The 16,567-nt window shown below is 45.1% G+C and overlaps 2 protein-coding genes across 4 annotated transcripts in view; one reads left to right on the top strand and one right to left on the bottom strand.

The window, feature by feature from the left end:
- Positions 1-2,996: 2,996 nt before the first annotated feature.
- Positions 2,997-14,892, bottom strand: Mettl6 (methyltransferase like 6). Of its 2 annotated transcripts, XM_041662236.1 has the most exons (6): positions 14,780-14,892; positions 13,402-13,769; positions 12,085-12,219; positions 9,588-9,758; positions 4,791-4,932; positions 2,997-3,898 (listed from the first exon to the last, which is right to left on the bottom strand). In XM_041662236.1, exons 2-6 carry the CDS (start codon positions 13,624-13,626, stop codon positions 3,723-3,725), a joined length of 849 nt encoding a protein of 282 aa, XP_041518170.1. In that variant the 5' UTR covers positions 13,627-13,769; positions 14,780-14,892; the 3' UTR covers positions 2,997-3,722. The 2 variants fall into 2 exon arrangements, with proteins under 2 accessions (XP_041518170.1, XP_041518171.1); XM_041662237.1 differs by lacking the exon at positions 4,791-4,932 and having other exon boundaries at positions 3,735-3,898.
- Positions 14,869-16,567, top strand: part of Eaf1 (ELL associated factor 1) — a 36,739-nt gene continuing 35,040 nt past the window's right edge. For both annotated transcript variants that reach the window (XM_041662235.1, XM_041662234.1), the window contains exon 1: positions 14,869-15,229. In XM_041662235.1, coding sequence (XP_041518169.1) covers positions 14,869-15,229 — 361 coding nt within the window. The remainder of the gene's footprint in view (positions 15,230-16,567) is intronic.

Genomic DNA, 16,567 nt, shown 5'->3' with positions numbered 1-16,567 from the left:
TCTTGATCCATAGGCAGCAGAAGTGGATTGTGCTCCACATTGGGCAGAGCTTGAGACCTCAAAGCCCCACCCCACAGAGACACAAGTCCTCCAACAAGACCACACTTACTAAACATGGTCACACCTAATAGTGCACTCCGTACAGGCCACACATTCAAACACACGAGTCTATGGGGGCCATACTTGTTCCAATCACCACACAGCCTGCTGTGGGCGGGGCCGTCCCTGGGTTGGGCTCCACAAGAAAGCAGGCTGAGCAAGCCATGGGGAGCAAGCTGGTAAGCAGCCTCCATGGCCTCTGCATCAGCTCCTGCCTCCTGGTTCCTGTCCTGTTTGAATTCCTTTCCTGATTTTTTTTTTTTTAATGATGGACTGTGGATGTAGAAGCATAAACCCTTTCCTCCTCAACTTGCTTTTGGTCATGGTGTTTCATCATAGCAATAGCACCCAAACTAAGACGTCCAGAAACAATGGTTTAATTAGGCCAAGCAGACTTTTAATATTTTCCTACCACCACTCCTCAGCATGTAAATATCAAATTAGTATATCTTTAAAATTGTACTGTGAGAATGATTTTTAAAATTACTGTTTAAAGGGACTGGAGCCCAATGGTTAAAAGCTCTTCCAGAGGACCTAGGTTCGATTCTCAGACCTCACATAGTGGTTCAAGACTCAATAGTCTGTAATGCCAGTTCCAGAGGATCTGATACCATCTGGCCTCTAGGACAACTAGGCATGTAGTATACAGACATACCTGCAGACAAAATACCTGTAAACAAAAACATAAAAACTTACTATTTAAAGGGCCTAGTGCTTAAGAGTGAAGGCACAAGGACTTGAGGTCAAATATCCAGCATCCATATAAAAAGCTGGGCATGGCTACATGACCCTATAACACCAGCACTGGGAGGCGGAGACTGGTGGATGCTAAGAACCCAATGACTAGTCAGCCTAGCCAGATGACAAGCTCCTGGTTCAGCAAGTGACTGCCTCCAGGATATAAGGTATAGAGTGAAAGAGGAAGACATTCACACCTGTGCACATGCGCGCACGCACACACACACACACACACACACACACACACACACACACACGTAGTGGCATTTCAATTGTATTTTAATAAATAAAGACTGCCTGAAGATCTGAGAGTAAAACAGTCCCTTACATACCAGATTATGGTAACACACCTTTAATATCAGTAGCCATAATGACACACACCTTTAATCCCTGTAGCTACAATAGTTGCCATAGAAACTGGGCGGTACATGCCTTTAATGACAGTGGTGCACGCCTCTAATCCCAGCTCTAGAGAAGATTATAAAATTGGAGGAAACAGCTTTCAACATACAGTCCCACTCTGAGATTCCTGGAGGCAGGATCACCGTTTCAGACTGAGGTAGAGTCAGTGGCAGTCAGCCTTACAGACCAGTGGAACTGTTTTACTCTCAGATATTCAGGCAGTCTCTATTTGTTAAATTACAATTGAAATGCCACTACACACACACACACACACACACACATACACACCCCCAAACAAAAAACCCAGTAAATTGCTGACTTGTTTCTTTTTGGGGGGAGTGTTCAAGACCGGGTTTCTCTGTGTAGCCCTGGCTGTCCTTAAATTCACTCTGTAGACCAGACTGGCTTAGAACTCAGAGGGCCACTTGCTGGGATTAAAGGCATGTGCTGCCATCACCTGGTGACTTGTGTTTCTTTAAACGTCATTACATTTTGGTTTAGGAATAGAACACAATTTTCAACAATTCCTGAAACAACCATAAACATGCTCCTGCTATTCTGTATTGCACATATTTATGTGGTATTTTCAGAAATGGTGATCACAAGAAAGTATCAATTAACTATGAAAAAACTGAAGATGCTCGGCATTTTACGTATCAAGTATTCAACCAAGATTTAATTCTTGGCTCTGTTTTGGGGCTGGAGCCTCACATAGTCCAACCTGGCCTCAAACTTGCTATGTACACCTTTAATCCCAGCACTCAGGAGGCAGAGGCAGGTGGATCTCTGTGAGTTGAAGGCAGCCTTGTCTAATGAGCAAGTTCCAGAACACTCAGAACTACATAGAGAGATGCCATCTAAAACAATCAATCAATCAATCAAACAAACAAACAAACAAACTGGGCAGTGATGGTGTGTGCCTTTAATCTCAGCACTCAGGAAGCAGAAGCAGGTAGATCTCTGAGTTTGAAGCCATCTTGGTCTACAGTTCGAGTTCTATAACAGCCAAGAAAACACAGAGAAACCCTATCTAACAAATTAAAACAAAAACAACCTTTTAAAAACATTTATTAACTGTGTGTGCACATGGATGCACATGTGCCATGGTGTGCATATGGAGGTCAGAGAACAATCTGTGAAAACCAAGTCTCTCTTTTCACAATGTGGGTCCCAGGTTTTGAATGGGTCAGAAGGCCTGGTGTGTGTGTGTGTGTGTGTGTGTGTATCTATATGCATGGGTGTCAGGGAACCGTGTGAGACAGGACAATCTCTGTTATTGGACCTCCACTTTGTACCACGTTATCTCTGCTGTTTGTGGTTGCATACACATGGCTAGCTGACTTCTGAGAAATTTTGTCCACACCTCCCATCTCCCACTGCTAGAATTACAATGCACATCACCATACCTGGCTTCATGCAGATTCTTGGGATTTAAATTTGGTCCTCACTTGTAAACAAGCTCTTGCTATCTCCTTAGCCCAACACTTCTTTCTGCCTTTATTCCTCAAGAGCTTAGATTATGGTGTGTGCCCCTACACCTGGTTAATTCAGTGATGAGGATGTGACCCAGTTTCATCCATGCTAGACCAGCATTCTACCAACTGAGCTACTGTCAGTTCCAACCCAAGATTTTTTTTTTTTTCTTTTTCGAGACAGGGTCCTGTAATCTTGGTTGACTGTCTTGGAACTCTCTTTGTAGACCAATCTGGCTTCAAACTCATAAAGATCCACCTGTCTCTGCCTTCTGAGGGCTGGGATTAAAAGCGTGAGCTACTACTCTTGGCTCAATTTATTTATTTACTTATTGGTTTTTTGAGACAGGGTTTCTCTGTAGCTTTGGAACCTGTCCTGGAACTAGCTCTTGTAGACCAGGCTGGCCTAGAGTTTTCTATGTGTGCAAATATTCACTGTTCACTTACTCATCTGTGCACATGGGAAGGTCAGAGAACAATTCTCAGGAGTTGGTTCTCACCCTCTACCTTTCTGCGGCCAGGTCTCTTGCCTCTTCTCTGCCATACTGCGTCGTTCAGGCTAGCTGGTCCTATAGCTTCCAGATGATTCTTCTATCTCTGCTTCTCTTGAGGTAGGAGTACTGGATTATAGATTATTACCAAACCTGAATTTTTTCTTTTTGAGTGTTTTGCCTACACGTATGTCTATATACCATCTGAAGAGGCCAGAAAAGGGCATTTCATCCTCAGTGGTCCCCTGGAACTAGAGATGTCATGTGGGTGCTGAAAATCGAACCCAGATCCTCTGAAGGAGCAGCCAACACTCTTGACCACTGAGCCATCTCTCCAGCACTCTGCCTTTTTTTTCCTAGACAGATTCCTGGGGTTCACACTTGGTTAGGCATGCACAGATAACACTTTACCTGCTGAGCCAACTCCCCAGTCCTCACTTGTTTATCATACAAAAATTATGCATGGAATTTGAAAAATTCAGAATATAAAAGTATATAAAGTAGATTAAAACTTCTTTCTTCAAAGTGAAGCAGAGTCAGTGGCAGGGTCTTGATTCTTTGGCGGTTTCCGAAACTTGCTCTGCAGGAAAACTCGAGGCACACACAAGCCTTCTTTTCTATTCACCGTCTCTCGGAACACATACTCGTTCACCACTTCCTCATAACCTGCATCTGCAAAGAGCTGCGCCAGGAACTCTAGAAGGCAAGGAGTTGTGAGCTCTGAGGGTGAGGACTGAGACAGGCTGTAAGATTGTCTGTTGTTTTTCCTGTAATGCAAACTTCAATGCTAAATTTTATTTCATTTCTTGCTAAACTTTTTTTCTTTGATTTCCCCCACTGAGACAGAATTTTACTTTACATCTCTGGCTGGCCTGGCATTTTTTTTTTTTTTTTTTTTTTAAATTTTCGAGACAGGGTTTCTCCGTAGCTTTTTGGTTCCTGTCGTGGAACTAGCTCTTGTAGACCAGGCTGGCCTTGAACTCACAGAGATCCGCCTGCCTCTGCCTCCCGAGTGCTGGGATTAAAGGCGTGCGCCACCACCGCCCGGCCCTGGCCTGGCATTTTTAATGCTTCTGCCTCAGCTTCCCCAGTGCTTGGTACACAGGCCTGTGCTAGCATGCCAGGCTTTCTTTCTTTTCCTTCATTCATTTGTTGATATTTTTTTAAAAAACAAAAACAAAAAACACATTCCTACTTCTCATAGTAGGGCCAGCACTCTAGCAACTGAGTTATAGTCCCAGGATTCTTTGGCAGCAAATTTGTCTATTTGAAAACAGATCCAATCACTTTTATTCAAGAAGAATTTTGCCTCTGGTCTGGGAAATTAGCCTCAGTTACCATGCTATCTTACGGTTCTCCCATTGGCCCCATGTGACATGTCTGAGGCCTGTCTACTCTCCCAGCTCACTCATTAGTCACCACCATCGGCAGAGGCCAGAGCTGGGGTCGTCTCAGCAGGTTTATTCTAAGGATCTGGGACTTGTGCTGGCATGGCCACATTAGCTGCCCCAGCAGCAGTCCACTGATATGGAGTCAAGTAAACAGAGACACAGACTGAAACACTAAGGAAATACTCCATTCCTCTTACCATCAGTAAAAAAATAGGACCTGGTTCCATCTTGTCTGACATAAAAATTTTCTCCAAGTTTGCTTCCAGCTTTAAATCTAAGCATCGCATGATCATGCAGCCCGTAGTCACGGAACAAGACACTTCTGCCTGGTTTTAGTACCTACAAAAGTAAAGCAGGTTGCAAATAACTCAGAGGAACCCAGTCCAATAAAATACAATCTGATGACATTCGGTATTAAAACGCAGACCTGTGGTAGTTATGAAAGCATATAAAATACCTTAATATGAATGGTTGCTTTTAAAAAACTTGTCAGGGCCGGGCGGTGGTGGCGCACGCCTTTAATCCCAGCACTCGGGAGGCAGAGGTAGGAGGATCTCTGTAAGTTCGAGGCCAGCCTGGTCTACAAGAGCTAGTTCCAGGACAGGCTCCAAAGCTACAGAGAAACCCTGTCTCCAAAAAACAAAACAAAACAAAAAACAAAAAAACTTGTCAGATATGGTACACACCTGTAATCCCAGCACTCAAGAGGCTGAGGCAGGAGTAGCATTCTGAGTTTGAGGCCAACCTGGCCTACCTACTGAGTACCTGGCCCAACAGGGATACATAGCAAGAGGACCCTATCTCAAAACAAAACAAAACAAAAAACCAAAAATTAGAAAAAATGTCTTAAGTAAGTTTTTAGATGTAAGGGACCACAGTACAGTTTCAGGTCCCACATAAAAGTAAGAACAAGAGATACTCTCTGCCTTCCACAAGGCATAAGCCATCTCCATTAGCCCGAGTTTACAGCTATCTGCTTCTGACAACTTAGCTCTGAAGGGCTCCTGTGTGAGACTCCCTACTGGGTTCCAACCCTGATCCCCCCCCCCCCCCCTGAAGTGCTGGGCTCTGGCCTGACCATCTGCTCTTTGTAGCAGGAAGTCTGCACCATGTGGGAGAATAAGGAAAGCCACCCTTTCCTCAGCAAGGACATCTACTCTACACCCTAGGTGACAGGTGTGCCAAGACCCACAGCAGCTCGCCGTGCACAGAGCACTTGTTTTAAAATGACAGATGACACCTTTGGTGGCAGTTTTGTCCTTTGGAAAGTTTATGTTGGCGCAATTGTACAGTCATGTCTTCCCAGCCTTTTTCCTAGTTTTTTGAGATGGGTCTTGTTATATATGCAGCCTTGGCTGGCCTGCTAATTCATTACTAGGTAGCTTAGGCTGATCTTGAACTTGTAGAAATTCTCCTGCCTTAGCTTCCTGGGTGCTGTGATTATAGGTGTGTGTCACACCAATGGCACAAAAAAAAAAATCTGAAGCCTGGTGGTGGTGCACACCTTTAATGCCAGCACTCGGGAGGCAGAGGCAGGAGGATCTCTGTGAGTTTGAGGCCAGCCTGGTCTACAAGAGCTAGTTCCAGGGCAGGCAACAAAGTGACACAGAGAAACCCTATCTCAAAAAAAAAAAAACAACTGAAAAATCTCATTCACAGGTGACCCATTCTTCACTTCAGAAGGAAGGAAAGGCTTCATGAGGCGGTGAGAAGGACACGCCTGGATTCAGCTGGACATCTGCCCCGCAACCCAGTTTCCCTGTCACTCGCTGAGTCGCCCTGAGCAAGTCTGTCAGACAGTCACTGCAATACCAATGCCTTCCTTGCTCACAGCAGTGTGTAGTTCTGCACAGTTCGCCAGTGACAAGTCTGTCCCTCCAACAAGGCCCCAAAGTAGCAGGTGGGCCATTATATTCCCCAGTGGCAAAGCAGCAGGTGGGCATTACTAGGCCTACTTTTCAGGAAGGTCCAGAACAAAAGTGAGTTTCTTGTTGAGGTTTTAAGGGCAAGTCAGTAGCATAATGGAGACACAAGCTCAAGTGTTCTCACCACAGACCATCATTCTGTTTAGGAAGTGAGGGAATTCAACTTCTTTGTTGCTTTTCAAATTAAATTCTGTGACTTAAGCAGCCTGCCTGGTGTGAGCCCTGGAGTAATGAGATCTATGGTGGGAAGTTTATGCCCCGGACTGTTCACACTGGATGTCCCCCAGGCTGCTGGTGTCCTGTCAGCAGAGCCTGAAGATGGTTTCTTTCTTTAGTACTTTCCCAACAACACACAATTTTAAATCAATCAGCCAATCACCATAATGACAGTGAGAGAGTAATTGAACTGGGCTAGAAAGTCATTGTGGCTCAGCTGAGAAAAAGATCTCTAATGGAGACTAAAAATGGGAAGTATACTGAAATGGAATTTGTCACTAAAGGAAATCGTGTCCTGAGACAGCTCAAGAAAATAGTTACAAATATGACATGTCATACCTACTAAAATATCGATGACGTATTATTTATTTCGATAAAAAGTTTAGAGGCTGATCTGTGAGGACGGAGTTAGGGGTACTGGGAACCTCAGAGATGCTGGAGGTGTTCAGTATCTGGGTGGTATACTCATTGTACACATAAGCAAAGGTCCTAATTGTATACTTAGGATTGGGGCACTTATCTCCTGAATACTAAAGCTTAGGACAGTGCACAGCATGGACAGCACATGCAAGCTGTGAATTCTAAGTTGAATCTGCTGCTCTAAACGCTAGATGACCACCAATGGAACATTACCTGCCATAGGTTCCTAGCCCCCCTGCCTTCTATCCACCAAAAGAAATTCTTTACCTAGAGTCCATAGGTCCAAAAAGCATAAAGTTAGAACTCAGAGGGCTGCAAATTTCAAGTGGAAAAATAAAGATACATCTTTACTTTTACTGCTTTCCATGGGAATGTAGCATTTCTTTAATTACGAAAGCTGTGTACTGCATTATGAATTTGGAGGGTAACTAGCGAAAATCATAAATATTCTTGTATCACGTCAATTCTTTTAGACAGGGTTTCCTGTCCCTTTAAGAGACAAGCCCTGCCTACTCCCGTTCTCTTCTGTTGTTCTTTGCTTCCCCCCCCCCCACTCTTCTCTCAACAAACTCCACATTCAAGCTCTGTCTATATGGTGCATTTGTCTCCCACCTGCGGCCCTCACCTGCCATGGGATCAACCAAGGTCCCAACTTGTGCTGTATTCATAACAGCAATGACATGAACGTGAGTTAAGATGCCTAAAATTACTACATAAAGCCAAACATTTCACCAGCACAGTGGCACATGAGTATAATCCCCAGAGTCAGGAAGTAGAACTAGGAGCACTGCTCAAAGTTTGAGGCTAACCTGGTCTATGTATGAAGTTCCAGGCCAGAAAGAGGTACGTAACAAGACCCTGTTTCAGCTGGAAAAGAATGTATAGCTCAATAAAAATACACACACACAAGATCCTGTTTCGAAAAACTTTTTTTTTTTAAAGTTTTTTTAAAATTTGAAAAGACTCGATATAGAAATGTTGATCAAGCTGTTTTTAGTTAGTGTGAGCCTCTGCTATAAAGTCTGGGTCAAAATACAACCTGCCCTCAGATATTTTCTTATTGTTTTTAAATTCTTCTACCTTTTTTTGTTGTTTTGTTTTTTTTGTTTTTTGAGACAGGGTTTCTTTGTAGCTTTAGAGCCTGTCCTGGAACTAGCTCTTATAGACCAGGCTGGCCTCGAACTCACAAAGATCCACCTGCCTCTGCCTCCTGAGTGCTAGGATTAAAGGTGAGCGCCACCACTGCCCGGCTTCTCTTCTACTTTTTAAAATCAGTGTTTGAAGGAGGGCCTCTCACATGCCAGGTAAGGGCAGAGATATACCTCCAAGCCCCTCACTCCCCTATTAAAGAACCACAGCCTACTGTGTGCATTCATGTAAGAGAATCTAAGTCTCATACTCAAAATAACGACTACTGAGAGCTATAAAAAAATAAGTGCTCAGGCTTTTATGTTAAAATTCCTTTCTGTGTATGTACATGTGTGTTTTGTTTTACCATGTAGCTCAGGCTGGTGTTAAATTTAGAATCCTCCTGTTGTAGCCTCCTGAGTACTGAAATCACAAGATGTGCCACCATGTCCATCAGAATTACCATTGTAAATGATTGATTTCATTGATTCTTAAGGGCTGCCTGACACCGTGACTATGGTGTCTATAGGAATCCTCCACTGTGGTTCTCCAAAGCAGTGATAGCACTCATTTACATTCTCAGCTTTAGCACTAAGAGGAAACTGAGGCTCACAGATAGGTGCCATAGCTTGTCTTGAATCATGTAAAGCTCATTTTGGTTGTTGTTCTTCTTGTTTTAGAGACATAGTGTAAAATAACCCAGGCTAGCTTCAAATTTGCTTTATAGATGAGAATGATCTTGAACTCCTGACATTCCTGAGGCTGAAGGTGTATGCTGGCATGCTGGCTTGTTTTCAGAGAAAGTTTATAGCTCAGGCTGGCCTTGAACTCATGGCAATCCTCCTACCTCAGTCCCAAGTCACAGCAGTCCTGAGGAGCACTTAGCAGAGTGCAGGCACTGTGCTGGGCACATGCCATGTATCTTATTCCATCCTCCTCAACTGCTACCGTCCCAGAAGCATTAGCCCAATAGTTTTCAGGCATAGAAACAGGCTTGAAGAGGTGAAGGAACCTGCCTAAGTAGTGACCCAGCTTAGAATCTAGGCTTAGAGCGACTGTACTCTCTACTTAATCACATTCCCTCTCACCTTACGGTAACTGCAACACCTTCCTTGTTCTGGAGCTGGCCATGCTCTGAAGTGCAACCATGGCACTGCACAAACCCAGAGCTTCAGTGGCTGCTTCATGCCAGAGAGTCCTCCCCCTAGACTGCCTACAGTCTACCCACTGAAAATGGGAAGATGCTGGGGCTACAGCAAGGAAGCCAGGGTGGCCAACCCTCAAGTACAGACATCAGTCACTAACCTTGTACACATTTAGTAAGACAAGGTGCATCTTCTCAGGGTGAATAGCTGAGAGCACAAAGATCAATGTAACGGCATCCACAGACTCTGGTGGGATATGGTCAAGAAGGTCATCTTTAGTGAGGTCACACTGGAACACTTTGCATCTCTCTGTATTATATAAAGGATTTTGCTAGAGAGGGGAAAAACAGAAAGGACTAAGGATTTTAATTAACCATCCTGCTGATTTATGTATGAACATGTAGCACTGAAGAAAGATCCTGTTTCTACTTGTTTACTGCTACATAGACTGGCCACTTGTTACTGGGGAAGTAATATTTGACACTGCTACAGGGAGCAAGGTAGTATTTCAGCAAACTGTTTTTAACTGAAGGCAGAATATAGTCTATCACTTAGTTAAAAACAAGCATCTCAGTCCTTGGACTTCCCACAGGGCAGGGAACCCTGATAGCTCTATATGCTGACAAGGGAGGGGAACTTGATTGGGGGAGGGGGAGGGAAATGGGAGGCGGTGGAGGGGAAGAGACAGAAATCTTTAATAAATAAATAAATGGGGAAAAAAAAAACCCAAGCATCTCAGAGGCCCGCTTCTCTAGAGATAAAAGACTAATGATCCTAACCTAGTATACTTTCTAACAAGTACACGCCTGGCACAGTTGATTGATAGGCTCCAGCACATGTATGAGTATTATAAAGGAAGGAAATAACCTTTTTTTAATCATGTAAACAGGGACCTGAATAAATTAATACGTAAAGCTACTGGGTGAGAATATTTAGTATTAAAAAAAGGATTCATTTATTTTTATTTATGTTTCTGTATGTACAGGTGAGTACAGGTGCCCTTGGAGGCCAGATGGCACTGAATCCACTGGAAGTAGAGTTAGAGTTGTGCCCAGATTACGACCTCCAGAGAGACCACTAGAAATCAGAGAAGACCAGACTGCAAAAAGCAAGGTTTTATTGCGAGCTAGCTTGGAACCTCCGTCTCCAACACCCCACCACAGCGAGGTAGAGAGAGGAGTTAAGTGTTCCTTTGTGGGGTTAGCCTTTTCAAAGGCATAAATCACAAGCAGCCCTTCTGGGAAGTCAGGGGGGTTTAGCAGGTCTTTGCTTTCTCTCCCATCCGTTGTTAGCTTGTTCTTTGTTTTCAGAGCAAGGCCACCCTGCCCCTGAGTCAGGCCATCTTTGTCAGCCTCTACCAGGTGGTCGGGTCCTTATGCTTTGGAATTTCCCCGGGTGTGTGTGTGGGGGGAGGCCACTTTCTGGGAACATGAAGCTAGTCTGGGGTTTCTAATTTTAAAACATTCTGCTAGGAAATTCCTTCTCGTCCCTTTGAGAATAAGGGATGAGGGTCTCACACAGTCAGTTGTTAGCCACCAGATGAGGGTGCTGGGAATCAAACCCAGATTCTCTATGAGAGCAGTAAGCACTTTAAACTACTGAACTGAATCTTCTGTCCTGCGAAAGGCATTTTTTTTAATCTTTGAAATAGGGTTTCTCTGTGTAGCCCTGGCTGTCCGGGAACTCACTCTGTAGGACCACGCTGGCCTTAAACTCAGAGATCCGCCCGCCTCAGCCTCCCGAGTGCTGGGATTAAAGGTGTGTGCGACAACCACCTGACACAAAAGTCAGTTTTTAAATGAATAAATTAGATGTTCAGAGAGACGGTCCTCCAAGCCAAGCAACTGCTACCTTGGGGAGTTCATCTGTGCACCCTTGCAAAAGGATTGTCCCAGTAAGCTCTCAATAAATACATGTAGAAGAAAGGAGTTCATGGCAGAAGAAAAGGTATTTATATTTGCATATTTCAATCTTTAATATCTCTGGTAATAAGAAAAATAAAATACTGAGACATTATTTTTCTCAATGATTGGCAAAATCAAAAAATATTGAGGAAACAGAGGAAAGAGTGCCTTTTACATCAACTGACAGCTGGGCAGTGATGGCACACGCCTTTAATCCCATCAGAGGTAGGAAGATCTCTGAGTCTGAGGCCACCCTGGTTTACAGAGTGAGTTCCAGGACAGACAGAGCTACACAGAGAAACACTGTCTTGAAACCACCACCCCTCAAAAATACACACACACACACACACACACACACACACACAGCGCATAACATTTTTAAAAGGAAACATGATATTAGCTATTAAAATTTAAATATTCACACTTTTCTTCTGAGGAATTTTATTTCCTCTACTATTTGTCACAGAGGACTGCGCATGAGTTTTGAGAATCACATGTGCAATACTGGTCACATTAACCTGATTTATAAATGCAAACAATCAGAGACAAATCTATAAAGCAACTGATATGAATGAAGTATAAAGGCACTGTTCAGTATTTTTCTTGCTTTGCTTTGAATCAAAATGCTTTCATACATACATTCAAAAGAAAATGCCATGCATGGTGATCATAGCTGCTAAGTGCTATAAAAGGACTGGAATTAGACAAACGGGCCAAGGACAGAAACAAAAGAATAATATATGGTGCACCAACCTTAACATAGTCAACTGCCCTTGGAGAAAAGTCACAGGCATAGGCAAAGATATTCACATCTTCTTCCAACAGTGGGAATAAACAGTTCCCAACTCCACATCCAGCTTCCAACAAAACCAATTTTTGACCTTCATACTGAGGAATGAAAACACAAAACATTGACAGGACATTAAACACACCAAGCTAAAAGGTTTGGCAGGCAAGAGACAACATCTCTAACCTCATGAAGCAGATAACAAGTAACAGAACCAGTAAGGAAAAGCTAATACTGGTACCTCACTTATAATGACCTCAAACTAGGCAGTTCAGTAATAAGAACAACAACTACAAGAATTAAACCAGCATGAGCACAGTGCAGACACTCTGGGGCTAGCCTTCTGCCTCAAATCCCAACTCTTCTTTGCCTCTGTATTCAGTCCTTGGGCAACTATTTCTACAGCTTTGAGCCTCCAAATTTTTCTACAAATGAGAATACTAATGGACTTCATAGATCCGCTATAAAGCTTAAATAGGAGAATGTATGTAGGATTCTTAGAAATGGTTGATTGCTACTATTAACTACTATAAGTAAGTAGTCTCAATCTGTCGCTAAAGTTTACTCTGAATCTTTAATATTTCCAACTTTCAGATTAGCTTTAAAGTAAGCAGAAAATAACATTAAGAGGCTGGAGAGATGGCTTTGTGGTTAAGAGCACGTGCTGCCTCTCCAGAGGAGCCAGGTTCAATTGCCTACATCCATATGGCAACTGACAACTGCCTGTAATTCCAGCTCCAGTGGATCTGGTGCCCTCTAGAGCTTTCTCACCTCCACAGGAACCAGACACGCATGTGGTGCAGACATACATGCAGGCAAAACACTTATACACATAAGATAATAAAAATAAACTAATCTAAAAAGAAAACCTTAAAAGTTCTTCCCTACTAAACAGCACCAAAATTGCTAAAATTACTTGAAACCAAACAGAACGCTCCTTCACAAATAGGACAGGCTCTATAAATTTTCTTTAGGATAGTTCAGTCAGTAAAGCGCTTGCCACACCATGATAAGGGCCTGAGTTCAAGTCCTGGCGTTCATGTAAAAAGCTAGTCACAGTGACACGTGCTTGGAATCCCAGTGCTTGGAAGGCTCCCTGAGGCTTACCGGCCATCTAGCCCAAGCTAATCTGTGTGTCCCAGGTCCTAGTGAGAGATGCTGTTTCAAAAAACACGGTAGACAGCTTCGGAGAAATGACAGCCAAGGTTCACATCTGGGAGCACATATTCTATGCTCCCATTCCAGATGAAGATGGCTCAGGGCCAGCAGAAACCCCAGCCTACCTCCCTACATGATCTCAGCTCCTCAAACTCTCTGGTGGTCCAGTGTCTGTCCTTGAAAAAATTGGTACTGTTTCTTTTGTAAAAAAGGTCCCAATTCTTCTGAGCCTCTTTTTCCAGTTTTTGCTGTTTAAAATCAGACACCAAAGCTCGGTCTCTTTGCAGCTTGTCCTCTTCTTCTGAGCTAAGAATCCTTGCTTGCAGACTTTGCCTTTGGAAAGAAGCCATTGCAGCTGGTAGGAACACATTCAACGCTGCTAAAGATTCTCTGGTCTTTGACCGGATGAGCACTTGGAGCTGATACTGCGGACACGGGGTTTTCCCAGGTGCACTGTCCCCAGGTGACTTTCAAGCTTCAGCAGCCTACAATGCTACTTAGGAAAAAGATTCTGGTTAGTGATTCTGTAATAGCCTGCCTGGGCTCCATCCCCACTCCTTTGTTCCTGTTAGCCAGGGTCTAGTTATGGAAAGTTGGCCTTCAATTCCCTATGGAAGAAGCCCAGGCTGTCACTTGAATGTACATCCTCCTGCCTCAGCCTTCCAAGTGCTGGGATTGTGGGTGTACCGACTCACCGAGCTAGAGCATTCTTTAGAACTTCTAGAGTTTGGTTCTAAAATAGTCCAAGACTCTGGGGGGCGGGGGGGTTCCTGACGAGCTTTTAAGGCACCGGCTAGATTCACCAAACACCCACCAGATGCTGACCCTACCCAACGGCCCTGCCGCCCTGCCGGGGATGGGAGAGGTCACAAAGCCCAAGTCCGCCTCTACAGCACAAAGAGACGGCTCTCCACAGACAGAGAGCAGAACTCTCACGTAGCGGATTCCGGTTCAAACCAGATGAGTCAAGTACTACAAGAAATAGATTCGGTTGAGGCAAAGGAACGCTTCCACGAATTGACTGAGTACATGTGAGAAGAAAACTCTCATCAACGTTCAGTGCCATAGAAAATGAGACTTTAAAACGACAGCAGCAGCCAGAACTGAAGGCGGGAAGACTACTGCCAGGTAAAAAGAGGAATCACGGTTCGCTGGGACCGTAGCTTCTTGTTTTCGGAGGTGATGGAACTAATCCGGAGAGGCCGGAGTTTCTGATCCAAAAAGGCTACATCACCAACCGAAGGAAGCGTGCCGGCCAAGAACTGAAACCCTCACACCGCAGCCATGGAGCGGAGTAGGAAGGACCGAGGGACGGGTCGCTGAGTTCCCAGATCCGTCATCTCTTTCGGGACCCTCAGGATAAACCAGGCCGCAAGGGTCTAGGGCACGTCTGGGGTCGTCGGAATCAACGCTCAGCCTCGCATGCACCCACTCCCCTCGCTCGGGGCGCCCGGCCATCAATTCACAGGGTTACCAGCAAAGGACAGGCCAGGGCGCACTCACCTGTCTGTCGAATCTCCCAACTGAGGTGTTAACCTCCTGAGACGAGGGCAGCTACTGCCCAGGAGCGCCCATTGAAGTTCTCTCTGCCCATGGCACTCCCCCCGCTATTTCCGCTGGGGAGCCGGAAGTCCCTCCCCGCCGCCGGAAGCGCAGCGGCAGTACTTCCTCAGAGTCTCTCTGGACGCGGTGGAGACTGGTTTCCGGCCCCCAGTGGGCGCGGACTTGGCTCAGTGCGCGCTCCGGAACTGTGTCCCGGGAGCGAGGTCCTGCGGGCCGCTTGCGCGGGGATCTGGGACTGCGGCCGCGCGAGGAGAGCGCCGACCCCGGTGCCAGCCAGTTGCAAGGCCATGAACGGCACGGCGAACCCGCTGCTGGATCGCGAGGAGCACTGCCTGCGGCTGGGGGAGAGCTTCGAGAAACGACCGCGGGCCTCCTTCCACACTATTCGCTGTAAGTGAGCCCTTCCCGTGTTCCCTTCTGCCTCTCTGACCACCACGTGCCAGCTCCGACTCCCTCCTGGCCAACCTCGGCTCTCCAAAGCGTCTCTTTTCTTATCTCTCACCCCAGATCCTCTGGGACTTCGATCTGTTCTTTTATTTTCAGATGGCTCCTCTCAAACCAAATCTCTGACTGCTGCCAACTAACTATTCCTTTACCGTACAGTCCTTAAGCCAAACTTTACTCCTTTGGAACGAGGCCCCTTTCTTCTCCTGTGTCCCCTTTGTCGAATTACTCCATCAGGACTGACGCCCTGGAAAAGACTTCTCGTTTGCCACGAGCGTCATTTACTCCCTTCTGCACCATTCTTTTCCTTTTCCCTTGGGGCTCTTGGTCCCCATCCACATCTAGGGAATCTGCATTCTTTGTAGCACCCATGAGATTTTTCTCTTCCTCTTTCTGTGCTTCTTTTGACACATTTTGTTGTTGGTTGAGACTGTCTTAATGTAGGCTCTGCTGGCCTAGAACTCACTGTATATATCAGGCCTGTCCTGAACATGCTGTAGGCCTGCCTCAGTCTCTGTAGTGCCTAAATTATGGCCCTGACCTACCATGCCTAGCTGACGTTAACGTCTTCAAGTCACCTACACCACCCTATGGGCCAACTCACTTGTGGGGGAAGAATAAAATTCGAGTTTGTGGACCTGGCATAAGTTAAAGCTTGATCTATGTTTGGAAAATGAAGACAGCAGCGTAAGGAATATGGAAATAGTCATTATGTCGGGCCTTTTCCTACATGATTATAGACTCTCAGAGGGCTACTTCCACTGTCCTGAGTAAAGATTCGGCTGACCGAGCACACCCCTCTCTGATTCACAGGCTTCTGGTTTCCGGTAGCGTTAGCACCACTTAAGACATGCTCCGTCACGGGAGCTAATAGATGTGACTCAACACATCGGAAGAGGGTGTGTGGCGTGTTAGATACAAAAGTCTCATCTTTGTGTGGCCCCTTGTCATGCCGTTTCTGTGCTTCCCTCTGACAGCGGAGCCAGCTGTTTGAACGAAGCAATACTGGGGAAGTGATAAGACTATCGTTTTTTCCCTCTCCACTGAGGGGCAGTACGATAAGTGAGAATCTGCACATGTGTGCCTGGCCTGAAGTGTGAGGCAGGTGTGGTAACAGGAAGTAAAATGGCTCTTCCGATTGTGTCATTTGTAAGAATAAGAAAGATAACTTCTGGAGTTCGCCCGTCTACTTCTGAATATATCCAGAAGTATCTTTTTCAAAATGAGAAAGCTTGAGTGTGGCAGGTTCTACTTTTGACCATTTCTGTGCAGAAAGAAGTCAGC

Source organism: Microtus oregoni, unplaced genomic scaffold (assembly GCF_018167655.1).
Source record: "Microtus oregoni isolate MIOR12 unplaced genomic scaffold, Mior012 000013F_ref0000133, whole genome shotgun sequence".
Taxonomy (NCBI): domain Eukaryota; kingdom Metazoa; phylum Chordata; class Mammalia; order Rodentia; family Cricetidae; genus Microtus; species Microtus oregoni.
The sequence above is the reverse complement of the archived record's forward strand: the minus strand, read 5'-3'. Positions and strand labels throughout refer to the sequence as shown.